The 13988-nt window shown below is 41.1% G+C and overlaps 1 protein-coding gene across 2 annotated transcripts in view; it reads right to left on the bottom strand.

Moving 5' to 3' along the window:
* The window catches only part of LOC124615713 (muskelin), a 163660-nt gene extending 153255 nt beyond the window's left edge, over positions 1–10405 (bottom strand). For both annotated transcript variants that reach the window (XM_047143766.1, XM_047143767.1), the window contains exons 1-3: positions 10306–10405; positions 10024–10093; positions 9797–9939 (exon numbers count right to left, since the gene is read on the bottom strand). In XM_047143766.1, coding sequence (XP_046999722.1) covers positions 9797–9939; positions 10024–10093; positions 10306–10391 — 299 coding nt within the window. In that variant the 5' untranslated portion in view covers positions 10392–10405. The remainder of the gene's footprint in view (positions 1–9796; positions 9940–10023; positions 10094–10305) is intronic.
* Positions 10406–13988: the final 3583 nt, after the last annotated feature.

Below are 13988 nucleotides of genomic sequence, written 5' to 3'. Positions count from 1 at the left end.
CCAGATACCTAAGTTTTTATTTACAACATAATCTGCATCCAGTGGAGTTTGCAGATTTATGTGCCCTCATTAGCATTTTCATGTGTTGGGAACGTGATATCATTTTGCGAAGACACAGGAGGAAGATTAACCAACTGTTCACTGACAGCGGTTGCAGCATGCAGGGTTGGAGCCACCGAGTAAGTGAATGGAAGTTTGCAGAGCGTGTGGTGAACTTGACTGATACTGTGTTTACTCCGGACGAACTTAGATCGCTTAATAAGGGGTTAGACTATAATTTGCCTTCACAGACTAATGGCAAAATCATCAATAGGGTAATTGCCGAGGTTAAGAAGGGATGTGATTAAGCAAAAGTTCCCAAAATTTTGCAGGCTGATACAGCTGTGGCAACTTCTAATGCACTTATGCGAGCTAGACATATGCCACATTTTCCAGGTACATTTTCTGATACTGTGAAGAAACTAAATTTAAAATTAGAGGACAATAAGATCTTTGAAGTCAACGCCGATAAAGGAAACTCTGTTGTGTTGATTAAGGATAGTGACTACATTGCTAAGACCCTCAGAATTTTCAATGAAAATGGTATCGTAGAAACAAGTAAAAAGCCCGTAACTCAGTTTCGCTGAGATATTAAAAAATGTATTAATGACTCACATATCCTGCTTAACTCGTACGTAAAGAGAAATAAGCTTTTTCATGATGAATCCCAAAATGCCACGGTTGAGGACTCATATTAAGCTCTATAAAATTGAGAAACCAATCCATCTGATTATTAGTGCTTTTTCAAGCCCAAATTACTATGTGAATAGATTTTGTCACAATAAACTGAAAGAATTTTGTACTTTTAAGGAGACCTTTAGTGTTTGTAATAGTTTTGAGATGGTTGGCCTTCTACAAAATATTAGGGTGCCCAAGGGGGCTGTGTTAGCCTCATTTGATATAGTTAATTTGTATACTACCATCCCAGTCAATGAGACACTGGAGATTATCCACAAAAATTTGCTAAGGAATGGTAAGATGATTTATAATGAAGTACTTGAGTTTCTGGAGTTGTTAGGACTGACATTGTCATTTAGTTATTTGACATTTAATGGTAAGACTTACGTGCAACAAGATGGCCTTGCTATGGGGTCAAGCCTCTCAGGCCTTTTATCAGAGATTTGTATGAGTAATCTAGAGATAAAGCTTTTCAGCTCTCAGAGCAATTTGCTGAATGACATTGTAATTTGCAGGAGATATGTTGACATATTTATTTTATTTGAAGAGGGGTTGGATAGGATAGATCAGGTATCTACCCATTTGAATAGTACACATGGGAAAATTAAGTTCACAGTAGAGGTAGAAATTGAAAATTCCCTCAGGTATCTCAACCTACAAATTACTAAGAATAGGGATGGGTTGAAAATAGGCATATTTCGGGATCCAATGACAACAAACATAATAATTGTGGCGGATTCATGCCCCTCCCCCCCCCCCCCCACACACATAAAAGGGCATTATTTTCATCCATGTTTAACAAGTTATACAGATTTAATTTGAGCAAAGAAGCCACTGATAGGGAGATTGAAATGATTGTAAAGATTGGACGGGCTAACGGATACTCGGAAAAATTTATACGAGAGTTTGGAGCTAAAATTCTTCGCAAGATGCGGCAGTCAGTCTGCCAAAAATTAAATAGTAAATTTGTGTCAATGGAATACGTTGGACCATATTGCCAAAAAATATGAGGCCTGCGATCATTTTTATGTTAATAATTGGCAACCAACACTGCACAATCGCAATAAAGTCATGAGATTTTCAATTGTCAACTAGCAGTGAAGCACCCTCGATAGGGGGCGCTGCGTGGTCATGTGCTCCAAGCGTTCACAGGTAATTTAATAATAATATACTCAGTATATAACATTTAACAGGGTGTAATTACAAGTAGCAACTGGAATAGTACTTCCATACACATTAACACTAAAGGATTTTTTTTTAATTAAAAAAAAGACTCCTAAATTTTGTTGGGGGGGGGGGGGGGGGGGGGAGTACTAAGACATAAGGAAGAAGGGAAAACAGGTTAAGTTTAAGCTATCCAGTGTGTACGGATTAAATGTGGAGGATTTGCTGGGATATACATTGACTAGACAGGTAGGGACTTTGCCACAAGGTTTAGAGACCATAACTATAGTAATAATAGTGGGCTGGGGTGCCATATGAGGGAGACTGGCCATAAGCTGGCCCCAATAGGAGATAGCCTAAGGATTCTGCATTTAGAACCAAAAGGGAAGATTTTAGATAACCTTGAAGATCTGGAGTTCTATGTGCGTATACAGCATGCTGCCCACCCAGTCTTTAATGAACAGGCTTCCGGTGGGAGATGGGTAGATAGGTTGGCATATACGGATTTGTTCACCACTGTACCCTTTGGGTGGTCCTTGGTGACACAGTGGTTTATTTTATTGATTTTAGACTTTTTTAACACTTTTAATGTTTTGTTTTTCGTTTTTTAAAAATCTAGAGCTCTCCGGTAATCGGATAGCATAGGTAGGACTCGGGCAATTGTTGTGCCACTAGTTTATGTAAGGAATGTATAACCCACATGTGTGTTTTGGGATTTTATGAAAATGTTCTTCCTCTCACCATTAAAATTTTTTCCATTTGGTAGAGGGGTGTAAGTTGTCGTTGAAAGGCTTCTATTTGAGCAATGATGACCCATGAATATTACTTGCCTGATGAGGCAACAATTTGTTGCGAAAGCTTGAATTTTGTGTGTATGTTTGTGTGTCTATCGACCTGCCAGCGTTTTTGTTCGGTAAGTCACCTCATCTTTGTTTTTTTTATATATATATATATATATATATATATATATATATATATATATATAAAAAAAGTGCTGGCAGGTCGATAGACACACAAACGAACACAACATTCCACATGGGAAAAATATATCTAAAAACAAAGATGCTGTAGAATCTCATTCTGATGAAGATGCTGTAGAAGATGCTGTAGAATCTCATTCTGGAAACATCCCCCAGGCTGTGGCTAAGCCATGTCTCCGCAATATCCTTTCTTTCAGGAGTGCTAGTTCTGCAAGGTTCGCAGGAGAGCTTCTGTAAAGTTTGGAAGGTAGGAGACGAGGTACTGGCAGAAGTAAAGCTGTGAGTACCGGGCGTGAGTCGTGCTTCGGTAGCTCAGTTGGTAGAGCACTTGCCCGCGAAAGGCAAAGGTCCCGAGTTCGAGTCTCGGTCGGGCACACAGTTTTAATCTGCCAGGAAGTTTCAAAGATGCTGTAATTTACCAAACGAAAGTGTTGGTATGTTGATAGAGACTATAACAAGCACAAACACACATACAAATTTCAAGCTTTCGCAACCCACGGTTGCTTCATCAGGAAAAAGGGAAGGGAGGGAAAGTCGAAAGGATGTGGGTTTTAAGGGAGAGGGTAAGGAGTCATTCCAATCCGGAGAGCAGAGAGACTTACCTTAGGGGGAAAAAGGGACAGGTATACACTCGCACGTGCGCGGAAACAGACAAGTAGGAATTACAAGCAAAAATCATTCTGATATCTCTGACAGTGGAATACATACACTGCTGCTGTTAAGAATGTAGAGGGGGGGGGGGGGGGGCGCACACGCACGCACGCACGCACGCACGCACACACACACACACACACACGCACACACACACACACACACACACGCGCGCGCGCGCGCGCGCAAATATACAGGACGGATGCTACCACCTCTGAAAGTTGCATACCCTACATTCTTAACAACAGCAGTATCAGTACATGTATTCCACTGGCAGAGATATCAGAACGATTTTTGCTTGTAATTCCTACTTGTCTGTTTCCGAACCAAGGACCCTTACCTCAAATTGAAACATTTATGACTCTCCATCATCTTTCAAAGTTTGTACTGCCATCACAAAGTCTTACAGGTGCTGGCACTCATAACTTATTGACACTCTGTAGTATCGTTGGATGACATTTGAAGACATTGGTTCCTATGTAAAACTTGATCTAGTAAATCTCCTCTACAACCTCTAGAAGTGTGTAAGAAGTATTGTGAAACACTCTGTATCACATGCTTAACAGTTATATCTTCCACTCCTCCTCCCGCATATCTAGCCAGCTGCATGTTGCCTCCCACTGAGCTGCTAATTACCCAACCCCAACATCTCTCCTGCCCCCCACCTCTTTCACCCTCTACCCAGTCCACCCTAGCCCAATTGCCAAACCGAAACCCCAGCAGTGTTGGCACGCGCGTGTGTGTGTGTGTGTGTGTGTGTGTGTGTGTGTGTGTGTGTGTGTGTGTGTGTGTGTGTGTTTGGGAGGGAGGGGCAGGTGGAGGATGGAGGGGGGCGGTGGCAGATTGGCACACCCATTGTACTCTAGCTCATGAAAGGATTTCCTCAGAACACTAGCAAGTTTTCATCTTCTTCTGCGTGTGCCTGTTGGCAACTGAACAGAAAATGGTCTCCTTTGCTGCTAAATTATTTATAATAAGAAAACTTGTTATTCCTACCAGCACACTTCTCTAATTCCACTATATCTAATTTAAAACTTCCACTTTTATTTTTATATTCTCTAACCTATCCACCCAAATAAGGGGGCTAATAGTCTATGCTCTGTCCTGTGCAACAGCAGTTTTGCTTTTTCCAATTGCAACATCTTCCTGAATCATCCCCACTTGGAAATCCAGGAGGCGGCTATTGTACTTCCGGAGCATTTTAGCCAAGAGGGCGCCATCATCATTAAATAATACATTTAGAGCTATATGTCTTCCGGAAAAATAAAATCTGCAGTTTCCCCTTGATTTTTCCTATTCACAGTACTGACATAACAAGCACATGTTAACTGGCGTTATAAGGCCAGATTAGTGAATCATTAAGACCATTAACCCCCCCCCCCCCCCCCCAACTAGTGAAAGGACTGCTTTCCCTTTTCAGGAACCATTTGTTAGTCTGGTCTCTCTACGGATACACCACAATGTGCTTACACTTATGGCATAGATCTGTGTACAAAACAAGCACAAAAGTGACCACACTGCGCAAAGGGCAATGGTTGATGGGGGTAGACCCAAATACAAGTTTGATATATTGTGGTTTTGTGTTCACTTATCATCATGTATGAGCTTACTGACTTCCAGAAAAGGAATATTTCTGGCACCAGCTTAATCAATGCTTCTCTATTGAAAATTACAAATATAATGGGAGTCTCTAGAGTTATTGTCTCTAATGCCGTGACAATCGGGCATTGGGAGAAAAAAAGGCTGCTAAACTTGTTATTAGTGAAATTAAAGTTGCTTCCTCAGAACTTTCAAAGATTCCCTATAAGAATGGGCAGACTTACGATAATTTTCTCACTTAAAACTATATATTTCTCTTCTAGAGATATTTCTAAATATATTTTATTGCCAAAAAAATATTTTTCTGTTATTTTAAAGTTATTATTCATATCGATCCCATTTGTAACACTGATCTTGTACCATGAAAATTAGTAATCATGACTGTCAACTTAAATGGTCTAAAAACAAATTTAGAGTAAATATAATATTGTTATGCTTCAGTTTTCTAGTAAACAAAATTTCTGTATTCATTTATACTTTTTGAAATTTTGCTATAGATAATGAATCAGTTTATCAGTTTTATAAAATAACAAAAAGCTACTATTTTTCATATTGCCACATTTGCAATCTTTATTATTAGCCATTAAAGCTATAAATCTTCGGAAATACGGAAGCGTCCGATCCCACCCGTCTGCTTTGACCCATGACGTCACAAATATGGCGGAAACAAAAACAAACACACACACTTTCCACAAGAAGCCTAATGACACTAACGGGACAAGCGCGGGAAATGGGGTGTTTTGGGTGGGGGGCAAACTAAATATAAACAAATTTAGACGCCTTGCGTACCTACAACGTGTAAGTGAAGACAGCCATGCATGAATACCGACCCACCTCCCCAGGGGTCGTAACCCCTGCAACCCATAGAAGATAAAGATGCTTCAGTAGCTGATTAGTGTTTTTTGTCTTTTAAAAAAAAAAAAAAAAATCTCACGGGATAGAACGAACAGATCAAAGATAAATATAATAAACTAAAACAGAAACTCGAGGAAACAGATAATTAAAATAAGTAATAAGTGTTTTTAAATTTAAAAAAATCTTACGAGATAGAACGAACAGATCAGAAAAGCAAATAAAATAAGATAAAACGGAACTGGAGACAGCCACACTCAAACCAAACTCCGCGCCGTCACGATGTCACACACAACACCCTTACGTCACGGGTCAAAGCCGACGCGTTGGATCGGACGCTTCTGTCGACCCAAATCTTCAGCAAATAATTATTTTTGGAAAACAATAAATAAATAAAATATAAAGAACAATTTCAATGAAGACAGTCATGGTAATACTAATTTGGATTGTTTCCTGCTCTAGAGCTTAGTGGAAGCTAGATGAGTAATATAATATGTTTTTTGGTTCAAAGTGCTTCGGAGTAGTGTCAGACAGGTTGAGAGTTGGATAAAGAGGGTGTAGTGAGTTTAGCATCTTCTGAGTTCTGTACATGCTGTGTTCTGCTTGACTAAGTTTTTCACATGGATCAAGGTATTTTTTTTAAAGTGTCAAAATATAGTGGTAAATTGTTTTTCAAGAACATGCACGCAAAAGAAGAAAAGGGTTAAAATCAACATAAAGTTATAGCTACTTCTCTTTTTAACGAGCCAAAGGCAAATTCTCTTCAATAGGTTACACAGGAACAAACTAAGCAGCCCTGACACTGAGCCCAACTTTGCAAGGTAAATACTATTTATATACAAATATGAAGCAAGTTTTCCTTACACATTTCTTTTAATGTTATCTAAACTATGAGATAGTGCAAACAATGCAATAATAAACATTTGAATTTTTCATTATGTAGGACATTATAATCCTTAGCAAAGCCCAAGGTCTAGGTAAGGCTGAAAGATGATAATTTGGTTGCCAGTCAATGAGTGTGGCAACATTCCCACATCCCTTGTTACGAAACATTTCATCTGTCCACTGTTTTCTCATCTGCTGCATAGAACCAGCAGCTGAAACACCACTTTTTGTTCCCATCAGACCTCAGCATGAGTGTTGACAACATTGCTGCATAAGTACCTCCAAAACTCACCCTGATTTTGACTTTTCCCAAACTTTATGGTGGGAATTACAGTTTAAAAAAAGCACCAAACACTGGCCATATGAGTTTATTTTTACATTAGTCCATACAACAACATATGTTTATGATGGGCACTATTTCAGCATTGTCATCTTTTTTTCTATCATCATGATTGTAACATCAATGATAGTGTCATTTTCAAGTGCAAGATTTCATGCTCATGAAAATGTTAAAAAATTTTAATGTCACCCAGCAAAGACATTCACTCCATATGATAATCAACATAGCTCGACAGTGGAGACAGACAACTTTACCACACCAACTTTACTAATCTTGGCACACTGGTGTACTGTTCTGTGTACATTCATAATACACTCCTGGAAATGGAAAAAAGAACACATTGACACCGGTGTGTCAGACCCACCATACTTGCTCCGGACACTGCGAGAGGGCTGTACAAGCAATGATCACACGCACAGCACAGCGGACACACCAGGAACCGCGGTGTTGGCTGTCGAATGGCGCTAGCTGCGCAGCATTTGTGCACCGCCGCCGTCAGTGTCAGCCAGTTTGCCGTGGCATACGGAGCTCCATCGCAGTCTTTAACACTGGTAGCATGCCGCGACAGCGTGGACGTGAACCGTATGTGCAGTTGACGGACTTTGAGCGAGGGCGTATAGTGGGCATGCGGGAGGCCGGGTGGACGTACCGCCGAATTGCTCAACACGTGGGGCGTGAGGTCTCCACAGTACATCGATGTTGTCGCCAGTGGTCGGCGGAAGGTGCACGTGCCCGTCGACCTGGGACCGGACCGCAGCGACGCACGGATGCACGCCAAGACCGTAGGATCCTACGCAGTGCCGTAGGGGACCACACCGCCACTTCCCAGCAAATTAGGGACACTGTTGCTCCTGGGGTATCGGCGAGGACCATTCGCAACCGTCTCCATGAAGCTGGGCTACGGTCCCGCACACCGTTAGGCCGTCTTCCGCTCACGCCCCAACATCATGCAGCCCACCTCCAGTGGTGTCGCGACAGGCGTGAATGGAGGGACGAATGGAGACGTGTCGTCTTCAGCGATGAGAGTCGCTTCTGCCTTGGTGCCAATGATGGTCGTATGCGTGTTTGGCGCCGTGCAGGTGAGCGCCACAATCAGGACTGCATACGACCGAGGCACACAGGGCCAACACCCGGCATCATGGTGTGGGGAGCGATCTCCTACACTGGCCGTACACCACTGGTGATCGTCAAGGGGACACTGAATAGTGCACGGTACATCCAAACCATCATCGAACCCATCGTTCTACCATTCCTAGACCGGCAAGGGAACTTGCTGTTCCAACAGGACAATGCAAGTCCGCATGTATCCCGTGCCACCCAACATGCTCTAGAAGGTGAAGTCAACTACCCTGGCCAGCAAGATCTCCGGATCTGTCCCCCATTGAGCATGTTTGGGACTGGATGAAGCGTCGTCTCACGCGGTCTGCACGTCCAGCACGAACGCTGGTCCAACTGAGGCGCCAGGTGGAAATGGCATGGCAAGCCGTTCCACAGGACTACATCCAGCATCTCTACGATCGTCTCCATGGGAGAATAGCAGCCTGCATTGCTGCGAAAGGTGGATATACACTGTACTAGTGCCGACATTGTGCATGCTCTGTTGCCTGTGTCTATGTGCCTGTGGTTCTGTCAGTGTGATCATGTGATGTATCTGACCCCAGGAATATGTCAATAAAGTCTCCCCTTCCTGGGATAATGAATTCACGGTGTTCTTATTTTAATTTCCAGGAGTGTATAAGAAAAAACCAACAACGGACAAAACTGGTGTGGAAAGAGTGTGCAGCTGTACATTTGTGTGTGAAGGATACTAAAGGAGTATGCAATTTGGATTCACTCTTCCAAATGTTAATCATAGTGCATATTCTGTAATCATTTAAATGGTTCTGTTTTTATTTTCTGTACATTCTATGGCTCCTCTAAAACAAAAAGTAACTAGGACACTATAGAATTGTTTTCATGTTGGGCTGGGGCATTTATTCAACTTCTGACAGTCTCAGGGCACTCACAAGACCATACCTAATTTCATAAGCATCTAGAGAACCTTTAGCAACTAGCCAGCAATAATAACACTATTGAGCAGCACCCGCAGGGAACAAGGTATGTCCACAGTCAGAAATAGCCAGGACTAGCCAATGTCTAACTCAATTTGTAAGCCTGTTCAAACACAGGAGATGTGGCATTAAGCAAGTATGTTCACATGTTCAACCCCAGGCACCATTCTGACATAACACATTCACTCACAAATATGTTAGATGAGGAAGAGGCTAAATAAGGCTTCTGGTTTGGCCTCTAAAAAAATCAATGCATTTTCAATAATATTGAGCCATTGTGGTCTGCACTGAAAAAATACTGCAGAGCCCACAGCCCTCCTCCAGAGCGTTTAAACAAACTGTAACAGGCTCGCTGTAAAGGTATGAGACAATGATACATATTAAGGGACCCGTACTATGAATCAGCTGCTTTAGATCTCTAATTAAACCTTGCGCCATATAATGTACGTGTTTATATTACTTTAGATTTTATATTACTTAGGGTTTTGATTACAAAATTGCATTGTGCTGGATTAATAAAATACCTGAAAATCGAGCATATTTCTTCGAATACGTACCTATCCAAGAGTTCGATCATGTTTTCGTCTGTCACTCCACCAAACACTTTGAATTTTTTGAGATTGCAAACATGCGTCTTCTCATATTTTCCGAATGTTATGGAGAGCACGATAGCAAAATGTTGGAGTTTCAGCGTCAGATACTGTAGGGGAAAAAGGAACTGTACAACAATGCTGCTACTTAATTAACAAAACAAGTATCACATCCTTCACTATGCAACTGCTACCTGCGGCGGATTATTCGTGTCCGATGACCAGCGGGATGACTGATCGCTTGACTTGTCTTCTTGAATATTCCTAAAACAAAATTTGCTCAAACCGTATATCCATAAAAGAACAAAGTTAAATTTGTTAGTACGTAATTTCACTAAAGCAACTTTCCGGAATATGTATTCATCAATACCTGTACAGGTTAACTACCTTATCGTTCCCGTAATTCCCCCACCTCGAATGAATAAATGTACTCACATTCATCACACAGAAACGCCGGGTGAATAGTTTGTACTTACTCAGGTACATAGGATGATGAAAAACTGGAGCACTTATGTATACTATAAGCTAACCTATTCCCTTTTTCCAATTGAAAGGCCGCCATGTTTTAGAGTTGACAGAGGCGGCGGCCAATATTGTTTCTGCTGTGAAACAGTAGACAGTCGGTAAACAAGGGGGCGTAACATCTATGAATCGAGAGGTAAATGAGAATCAGTAAGGACCATCGCCGACGTGTTAAGCTTCGCAAACTATATTTGCACCCTAAAAAAAGACGTGAAATTTTGTTTAACAGTCGGTTAATACAGCTCTCTGTGGCCGAATGTCTCGCACAGAAACTCACGAACATACATTGCGATCTTTATATACCGATACTTCGCTGCATACCATAACATACAGTGCCCTACAGTATGCTTCTCCTCAGTGAATTCGGCTATAATAATTAATGACTCCAGAACAAATGTACTTAATAATAGTTTACAGGAGATAACCTGGGATGATATTTATAATTAACCAAATGTAACATAAAATTCAATCAATTCCTTAACATATATAAAAAAACCATGGGTCACTAAGGTAATTAAAGCATCCTGTGAATGAGAAAGGGAAATGTATCTGTTGGCAAGAACAAGTAGAGGTCCTGCAAAGATTGCACAGTACAAAAACTCCCAACAATTACTATGAAAGGTTATTTAATGCAAGAAATCCCCTCCCGGATGATGAGCTTCGCCCTGACATCTACTCTTCCTACCAACTCTAACCCCCTCTTCCTGGCTCCTCCTCAGGGCTCCCTCTCCTCCCCCTCCCTCCTCCTGAGCGACTTTCCCCTCCTACTCCCCCTCCATCTCTTGTGCCTCCTTTCAGTGTCTCTGCACTCCCTCCTGCCCTGTCTTCCCTTTTCCTCTCCCGCCCCACGTGTCTCCTGCCTCTTCGTCAACCCACAGTTGCCCCTCCTCTCTTCATCCCGCCGCTTCCTCAGCTGCCCCATACTCTCCCCTCCTTTTCCATCCTGTCTGACCTTTTACTTGGCAGGTCCCACCTGGTAGTTTTACTCTTCGTCATGTGTGCTCCAAGTGGGTTTTAAGTGTGTTGTTTCAGAGTGTTTTTAATACTGGCCAACTTTTACCCTGTGCATTCGCATTCAGTGTCTTCTCTGTGTTTCAAGAATCGCCAACTGTGTTTTTTTAACTTTCTGGTGACTTTTTTTTAACTGTCCCCCATGAACATCTACATGTCCATGTCTTTTTACCTCCATTTTCTCCCCTTACTCAGTTTTATGTTCCCCTTTTTTATCTCCTTATGTATGTATCATTTTATTCTTGTTTTAGTTGTCATGTCTCTCGGCTGAAGAGCGTTGGATTGTGCCGCTGACAGCCCTCCCCTGCCCATATGGGGCAGGGGAATGAAATCACAATAAAGGAAAAAAATGCAAGAAATCAATAATTCCAACAACAGATTTAAGCCTGTATGGAATATAGTGAAATGGGAGACAGGATGACCAGCCACAGAACAGGATAACATCTCTATTGAACTGAGTGGAAAGGCTATACATGATGAGTTACAGTGAGCAAATACTGTATATTTAATAATCATTTGTTAATTAAAGTCGAAAGTATAGGGACAGAGATTTTATGAGAAAAATCACAACAGTGTGCTGAAAAAGCAGCTCTCATAAAATTCAGTCACATGAATGTATCAAACTTCTCCTTCTAAAATTAAGAAAATTATATGTTCTCTGAAAAATAAAAATTCGTCCCCTTTTGATGGCATTTCCAATGGAGTACTAAAGATTTGTTCCCATATAATAAGCTCAGTCTTATTGCAAATATGTAATGTATCACTAACTCATGGGATTTTTTCAGAAGAAGTTGAAATATGCCATTGTCAAATCCTTATTATGAAAAATGGTAGGAGAGATGTCAATAACTGCCAAACTATTTCAGTGCTGACATCACTTTCCAAAGTTTTTGAACAAATGATGTATTCTAGACTAGCATCTCACCCAAGCAATAATAATATCCTCAAAAAAATCACAGTTTGGATTTCAGTAGTGTAGCTCTACTGAGTAAACCATTTACATGTTCACTCACCAAGGTTTACAAGCATTAAGTAATTAAATAGGGCTGGCTGGTATTTTCTGTGATCTATGTATGCTATTTGATTGTGTGATGATGAATTAAGGCCAACAATGCCACTGACATCTAGCTGTGAATAGTACAACTTGCAGTACAGGCTTTTGTTTCATGATTCAGAGCGTCTGTTTCATCTTCATTGCTGCCTGGACCAGCAACAGCTCTCCATCTGCTCTGAGCCATCATAGTCACAGCTGTGTGACCTATTATCATTTTCCATTCTGGGGTTTGTACATTTTGTGCTGCCTCACATCTTCCTGGATTTAATCAATGTTGTCCGCTATGGCCATAAAGTAGCATCTAATTGAAAGACTTGTTCTATGCCATTGAGTGACATGAAACTGTTATTACTGGATTCTATACATTTCTTCCTCTTTTATACATTTTATAAATTGTAGTGCCCTGCCGTGTTTTTCTGTCTATACCTCTAATCTCAGTAGTCACTGTAACGATTTTGATACAGTTCTCACTAATACATATACTGATTATTGGTGCCCTGGGTAGCACAGTAGCTTGCAGCTTCCATTACTGCCACTACAAACACAAATTAAATATCGAACACAAAATTCGTGCCTCCTGAGAGCTATCCTGACACCTGCCGCTTAAATCATTTAAGTTATATGTAAGTCATCATATTCAGTTGCCTAACATTGTCTTCTGAATTTTAAACACAAGTCTAGTGTCCCATAAATAAAATTACTGCTAGGCCAGACAAGTCATGTGGCTGCAGATACTTAGTGCTACACATGCAAAGTCAGGTGGGTTTATAGTAAAACTGATAAACCATGATACCACATTTATTAATCATCTACACTATCATCACAGCAGATGGCTTACTGGCAATTCCTGATCTTAACCACTGGGATGCCTCTGGGTTAAGGAAGTTGCAGTAAACTCCTGTTGTGGAATTTTATGTCTATGATCTGTTCTAACATTACTTACATCTATGAGTCCCTGATTACTGTGGACAACATGCTAAATCTCTAGAACATGAGTTCTGAAAAACCCATACTACCCCCACCCCACTTCCCATCAGCACTGAGATGGGGCCACAGATGAGTTAGTGCTGCTGCCTGCAGTCTCAGTGGAGTCAACCAATGGGACACTACCTGCCACAGCGTGCTCTTGCTACGAGGCCCTCATAAGTCACCTGCAAGATCCCATTCATTCTGCTGGTTCTGCCATAGCAGCCACTTTGTTAGCCACATATCCAATGCTTCAGATTGTCTTCTGTGTAGAGATTAATTCTGGTGTTGGTGAATCCTGCACTGCACTGCACTCAAAGTATTTACTTCAGTACTGTCAAACACAGTTGGGTTTTCTCTTACTGTGGCTTTATATTTTAAATATTTTCTAAGTTCCCTCTCAGTAATCTTACTTGCTACTTCATTCACCATGTGTAATTTTTCATTGTTGCTAACAATGTCACTTAGTATTTGATTCCACAGATCTTTATTGACATAGCACTCTAGTATGATTTAGTATGGTGTACCAGTATCACAAGATGGGCATGTATTTGTTGGATGTTTCTTTATCATTACTGCACAGAAGATTTGTAACAAACATGTCTG

The sequence above is a fragment of the Schistocerca americana genome, chromosome 5 (assembly GCF_021461395.2).
Source record: "Schistocerca americana isolate TAMUIC-IGC-003095 chromosome 5, iqSchAmer2.1, whole genome shotgun sequence".
NCBI classification, from domain to species: Eukaryota; Metazoa; Arthropoda; class Insecta; order Orthoptera; family Acrididae; genus Schistocerca; species Schistocerca americana.
This window is presented reverse-complemented; position numbering and strand designations above follow the sequence as displayed.